Raw genomic sequence first — 7,056 nt, 5'->3', positions numbered from 1 at the left:
ATTTTGAGATATTTTTTGCATTTTTTGTGGCTGCTCTTGTAGAGAGGGCAACAAAAAAATGTGAATATACACGATCATAAAAATCAAAATCTATGGGAGGAGACGGTGTGGAGCCCATGGTAGACTATGGTTTCCATGGTCAATATTGGCAGTAAAAGGGAGCTTACCATTTTTAAACTTAAAAAAAAAGTGTATATAGTTACTTTTTAAGTTTTTTGTTTTTATTTTTTCATTATTGTTTTAAAGTTAGCTCAAAGTATTAGTTACAAGTAAATGTTGTGCAGCTCATCACCAAAAGGTCTTTCTCAACACCAATCTATTGACCTTAGTTGTGAGTGTTCGTATTTTTTTCTTTCTTTCTTTTTAAGTAATTTATACAAAACGAAGTTAAAATAATAAAATAATAAAGTTAATTGTGAAAGAATAGTAAAGTTGAATAAAAAATAACTAGAATAATTACAAAATATCTACTAGAGTCTGAACTTTTCATAGAAAATAAACAAATAAACTTTTTAAACTTATACCACAAGCTATTACTCTTAGCTCTGTTAGCTATAACTGAATTTATTTGCTGTAACCTGCTTAAATGCAGTTTACTATTCAAATATTTCTGATTAAAGCCCTTAATTACCTCCATTTAGAATAACTTAATAATACTTACAAGATTTAAGTTTTTGTTAACATACTTTATCAAAACATTTAAACTAAAATAAAAGTAAACAACTTGAAATAACGTTTTAGTTCATCTAGTAAGATTCTAAAAATAATTAAAGTACTATTAATCAAGTTAGATATTTAGCGCCCATTAATTTTGAAAAATATTTTATTATATCTAAAAAAAAATTAATTATAATTAATTTTTTAAATCCAAAACTAGCATGAGATACTAAGACCAGATAGACTTAAATTTTGCACGTAAGTTTTAAATAAACTAATTTAGGTTTATATCCATAAGTAGTTACTCTGAACTCTAAGCTAGAACTGATTTTATTGAATGAATTTTACTTAAATATAGTTTAAAATTAAAAATACTACTAATTAAAGTTTTTAATTGTTACCAATTGAAAAATAGTTATAAGCACTTGATAATATTTAAAGCAGTAAAACAATGTTTTTTACATAACAAACCTAAGTAACTACTCTTTTTAAGTAGAGATGAGCAATGTACAGCCTGAAAATTACCAGGCTGCCAGTATTTGAAAAAGTTGAGTTGAATCCGGCCATCAAAAGAAAATCTGGGGCCCACAAGCATGTAAGTCTGTCATGCTAAACCAAATTTCAAACTTACACTAGATTTTCTTAGATTTGAAATGAAAAGACCTTAGATACCATTTAGGGAAATATTTTTAACTTACACTAGATTTTCTGGAATTTGAAATGAAAAACCCAAAAAAGGCCTTAGGTACAATTTAGGGCAATATTTTTAACTCACACTAGCCACAGTAAAAAGAATCATATAAAACTAGTATTTAGATTTTAGACTAAGTGAATTGGATAATTGAGTAATGTTAGTGAACTTTTAATAAAGTTGAAAAAAACTTGACCCTGAAAAACTAGTGGTTTATATCAGAAACTTTATACCAAAAATAAATATCTGAAAAGTACAATAAGATTTTCAAACTTTATAAAGACTTGCTTGTATAATTCATATAAGAGTCTATGTTACTTTTTGTTAAAAATAAAAAAAGTTGACCCCCTATGCCCTTATCACATTTATTATAAATTTTCAGAGGCTTTTTTTTAATTTTAACAAATTGTTATCTGACAAGAAGTAAATACAGTGCCTTCTAGTAAATTAAATTTATAAAATAAAGATTACACTAGACTTTTGTTTCTAATACTAGGTACTTATAATTTTTTTAATGAGAAAACAGGTTATTTTTCAGTTTTACTTAATAACTGAGTTGGGTTTGTTATATTTAGTCCTACAGACAAGTTTATAAAAACCTAAATTATATCTTATGTACATTTTCATGTATGTAAAGAGTTTGAAATAAAAAAAAACATCTTGCTTGTCTAAAAATTGATTTTGTGTTTGCTGTTGGCTAAATACAAGTTGAAAAAAAAAAAAAGTAATTAAAGTAAGAAGAAATAAAAAAATTGGTAAATACTAAAAACTTTACATAAAAATATTACAACTAAAATGATGCATATGTTACAAGTTAGGTTATCCATTAGCTAGTTTAAAATAAAAAATCAGAGTTTTTTTTTTAAATTTCTGCTAATTTAATAGCTTTTTGTTCTACTTATATTAAGGATTAATGAACCTAGTGTTTTTTTATTTTCATATTGGTGGATTACTTAATTATATTGATTTTATAAATGTTAGAAAATTTTACACTAGTTTTTGTAAGTAAATATTTAAATAAAATTTTATAACAGTCAACTTTACTTATATCAGTTACATTAATATCGAAAATATAAATAGTTTAATTTTGAAAATGTAGTAAATGTGCTGTTATTATTTTATCTCATATTAATGCATTAGTTCAAGATTTTTGTAACTAAGGATTTTCGTCTTATTTATTTCAACTACTTCAACATTTTTCAATATTTTGATAGCTTGTATCTATCATTTAACTTTCAGCATGAATGTTACTTTAGTTATAAAAATAGTTTTTACCTAAACAGTAAAAACTGGGTATACATTTTAATTTAGTCTGAGCTTTTTTTAAATAGCTGGTGTAGTTGCTAGTTTTATTATCTTAAGTAGGATACAAACTTTTTAAATTTACAGATAAACAATCATAATAAATAACTTGTATATCAAAACAAATAGAAAGGAAAGCTGCTCAAGTCCCAACAACCTTTATTGATACTGCTAATGTTTTTCTTGGATTATTTCCACTGTGCATTTTTCACTGCATTAGCAGTTTTTCAGTTTCTTTTTTACCCACTTGCCTACATTTTTTGGTACATATTCTTGCACCCACTAAAGCTTATCAACTGCAACTTTAGAACCCGACTGCTTGACTACCTGTACACCGGCTACTTTGAAAGCTTGGGCGCGTGGAACGATTTTGGGGGTAACAAGATCTACCAATGCGGGGACAACATTTCAGAAATTCCCGAAGATGACTTGAAGCTGTTCATCGTGAACCACCAGCTTCTGATTGACAACTCTGTCCTCAGCCGCTACCTGACTGCCAAAAAATACACAGTGAGCAAGATAATGTGGATGATGGACTACGTTCTTAATTTTTTTCCATTTGGCAAGGTTTGTGACTTGCATGGAAACTTGTTGATTGTTCAGTCTTCCGATGTCAAGCTGCTGTCGTGGCTGTGTGGGAAGTGTCGTGTCATGCGCTGGAAAGAGGACCAGGAGCTGGATCTGAGCAGGAGAATTGTCCAAAATGTTGACAGAAACAATTTCAATTCAGTTGCTTTCTTCCCTGAAGGAGGACTTATGTACAAGCGCATACATTCAAGCAATGCGTTTGCTAAAAAGAAAGGTATCAAGGCCACCCAGTTCGTGTCCTTGCCTAAAGTGAACGGCTTTAAGAACATTGTGAACTCTTTAAGACTAACCAAAAAGTTTCAGGGTTCAAATTTGTGGATAGTTGACTTGACTTTAGCATACCCTGACAACTTTGGAGCAAAAGATCTATTTTTTGACAACAAAAAAGTTTCAACTGTTATTAATTGTAGGGTTTTCAATTACGATAACATTTTTAATGAAACTGATGACCCAGACACTTTAAATAAAAGTTTTTGTGACTGGCTAATGAAAAGGTTTTACCAGAAAGACAACATGTTGAAGTTTTTACGCGAAAAAGGTCATTTTCAGTCTGAATTAAAATGCACTCCTGTAAATGGGTTAAACTTTTTAAATTTTTTCTTGTTTAACATTGTGATTTTAACAACTTTATTTATTGTAGCTCCCACAATTTTTTACTCGTTTAGTACATTTTTTAAATTCTCTCAGTAGCATATAGTCCAATTATTATTCTTTTAGAATAACTATTTCTATATAAATTAGTTGTCTACAGTCCTAAAGCTAAAAAAAAATGTTCAATTAATTATTAACAATCTTTATACATAAAAGTTTTTTTTTAATCATTTATTGTACAAGTTATCTTATAAAGTTTGTAAAGTTAGGTTATTGAAGAATTACAAAAATACAAAATATTTTATAGTTAGATATTGCAAAAACTTAGTTAAAAAACTGCTATTAAATAATGGTTTATCATAGATGTTGTAATTATGTTCATAACTATAGAAAAAGCAAATTATATTTTCAAACTGTTTATTCTTGATAAATACTATTATTTTTATAAACGTCTGCTGTTACTCCTTTTTATTTCTCACATTTGTTATTTTATAGTTTAAAAGAATTCTACATTTAAAGCTTTACTTTTTAAGTTACTGTGTTATTACACTCACTGTTATTTATTTAGTATTTATTGATTAACACTGTATACCGTTTATCAATCCAAGTCATTATTCCAATTGCTTGTTTACTGCTCCTAAGCTAGCTGCATTTTAATTAAATTTTATTAACTCTTTTATTTTTATATACTCATAGTTTGAAAAGCTAAATGTTAGTTTTGTGTACTTTTTCGATATAACTATTATTGGTGTTTTGTTTTGGTGTCTAGAAAAAAGCTACTTGATTTTGAAACAATTGACCTTATTTAAACTTATTATAAAAATGTCTGCTTATTAAAAACTTTGCTATATAAAAGTAGTCAAATGTCAGTAAAATTTTCCTCAACAGTCTCTTTTATATCTACTGCTCTATTTTTTTCTTGTTTAGCTTTTAAATATGACTAGAAAGAAAACAGTTGAGCAAGATTAGCTGAGGTGTAATTAGTTTTTTGTCTATGCTCTTAAAAATAAATAAAAGAAAAATAATAGATAAAATGTTATGTTTTTTGTGATGGAATTGTTATTATTTTAAAACCTCTGATCAAAATTAAACTCAAACGACAATAAAAATATTTGCTTGCTTTTATCTTATTATATAGAAAATTTCGAATTTGCAGCATTTTTTTCTTACCACTCCATTCTACTGCTAACTGAAGCTCAATTTTTCCTGTGTACAGCTCACAAGCATGCCCAGGAAGAGAGCGGTCCAGCAACCAATCGCGTTGCCGCCCTACAACCACCCGCCCAAGTGGCTCCCTCCGGCGGAAAGGACCCGCAACCCGAACTACACCTGCAACCTGATCACCTTCCTGCCTCGCACCGTCGCCTGGACCAGGAAGAGCCAGGACGAAGGTCTGGGTCTTTACATCAGGGGCGGCCCCGAAAGAGAGTACGGCGTGTACATCACTCTGGTGAGATTTGTTTTTATTTGTTTCTGCTGCGAGTTTGCTTTGATTTTTTGTAAAGGTTTGTGATGGAGCTAAGAAAAATGTAATAATGTTTATACTTAAACAATGTTTTCTATATTTCTGTTTGATTTAGTAGATCACAAGTTTATAAACAGTTTTATTTTATATATGTATGATTGATTTATGGTTTATCGTACTACAGTTTCAAGGTGTGTTTAAGGTATTTCACTTTTGTGCTTTTTACATATTTTAATGATTTTTGTAATAGAAGTATTAAGCATCCTTGCACTTTTTTTGTATAACTTCTTTAAAGATTAATTATTAAGGAACTAACCAACTGCAAAAAAAAACTTTATTGTAAAAATATTTAAACGGTTATTTTAGATGTTTAAAAATATTTATGTTTTCTAAAAATCTTATTTTACCCAATTATTCAAAGATTAAGATTTTTTTCAAGTTCTCTTTGTTTTTACTGCTGTAAAATTGCACCTAAAGAATTTTTGCTTTACGAACCTTATGTGTAAAAGTGGGTTACATTAAATAAAATACATTTTATTGATGAAATTTTAATATAAAAAGGTAAAAGAAAACTCAGCAGCGGACAAGTTAGGTCTTAAACCCGGAGACAAAATTTTATCCATCAACAATTTGGATTGCACCGATGTATCGCATGAAAAAGTTACAATTTTTTTATACTTTAACTTTACTAGCTTTTTCAACTTAAATTTACTTCCGTTTTAAACTAAACTTACTCACTAAGAGTAAGTAGTTAGTCATACTTTTAGTAAGTATGATTTCAGAAGGTGTTGTTTATTTTATTTATTAAGCTATGCATTAAGCTTTAAGTTATAAAATTATAATTCATACAGGTAGTCAAGCTGTTACAGCAAAGCGAGTCACTTCAGATGAAAGTACAATACTTTCCCTTTGGTAAATTTACTTTTTTATTAAGCTATAAAATTCTAAATGTGTTATCACATATAACTAAACAGTCTACCTAAAAAACAACATTATTTATAGTTTTGCTTCTGTTATATACACGTGTTTCATGTTATGTGATGTTTTACAGTTCTTTTCGAATGTGATTTCTAGCTATCAGAACATTTTTTGCTTTATTTAAACGCTAGTTTTTTTATTTTTCAGGGTGATAGTTGGTTTATATTTTTATAAAAACAAATTATACAGTAATCTTCCTTGATTGTACCAACATATGTTTCTGTGTGTTAACTAATCAACACACTTCAACTGGGTTGTTAATGGGAAAGATAACAGTTATCTTTCCCATTAACAACCCAGTTGAAGTGTGTTGATTTGTTTTTATTTATATTCCAGTGAAGTTACTTCACTAGGATCTTTTGTTAACAAACGATTAAACCTATATTTTTGAACATTTTATATTTTTATAAATGCCATAAAAACCAGTAGTCTTCAACCTTTTGAAAATTGCTACACACTAAGTTACTCAAAATTGAGTTCTTTGAACACCAAAAAAAAAATATTAATTGTTATAAAAAAAAACTTTTTAGTGTCTTAATATAAACATAACGGTTTAAGGATAGTTGATTTGTGTTTTAATTATTTTTTATTGAATAGTGCAAAGCAAAATTATTTTTTACCGTACTAATTGTTTGTGCACAGTAAAATAATTTCTATGCACATTAGTGTGCACAATGTGATGACCACTGATATAGACCCAAGTTGCTTAAGATAAATATTTTTACATTTATTTTGTAAGTCAATTATAATTTGACCCTGAAAAAAATTTATGATCAACAAAAAT

The 7,056-nt window shown here is 28.1% G+C and overlaps 1 protein-coding gene across 1 annotated transcript; it reads left to right on the top strand.

The window, feature by feature from the left end:
• The first annotated feature begins 2,745 nt into the window (after positions 1 to 2,745).
• LOC145840329 (acyl-CoA:lysophosphatidylglycerol acyltransferase 1-like) lies at positions 2,746 to 6,207 on the top strand. The gene is made up of 4 exons (XM_082947551.1): positions 2,746 to 3,776; positions 5,046 to 5,279; positions 5,856 to 5,954; positions 6,146 to 6,207. The coding sequence occupies exons 1-3, from the start codon at positions 2,825 to 2,827 to the stop codon at positions 5,891 to 5,893; spliced, it is 1,224 nt and encodes a 407-aa protein (XP_082803677.1). The 5' UTR covers positions 2,746 to 2,824; the 3' UTR covers positions 5,894 to 5,954; positions 6,146 to 6,207.
• The last annotated feature ends 849 nt before the right edge of the window (positions 6,208 to 7,056 follow it).

Source organism: Thalia democratica, chromosome 7 (assembly GCF_965202585.1).
Source record: "Thalia democratica chromosome 7, ktThaDemo2.hap1.1, whole genome shotgun sequence".
Classification (NCBI taxonomy): domain Eukaryota; kingdom Metazoa; phylum Chordata; class Thaliacea; order Salpida; family Salpidae; genus Thalia; species Thalia democratica.
This window is presented reverse-complemented; position numbering and strand designations above follow the sequence as displayed.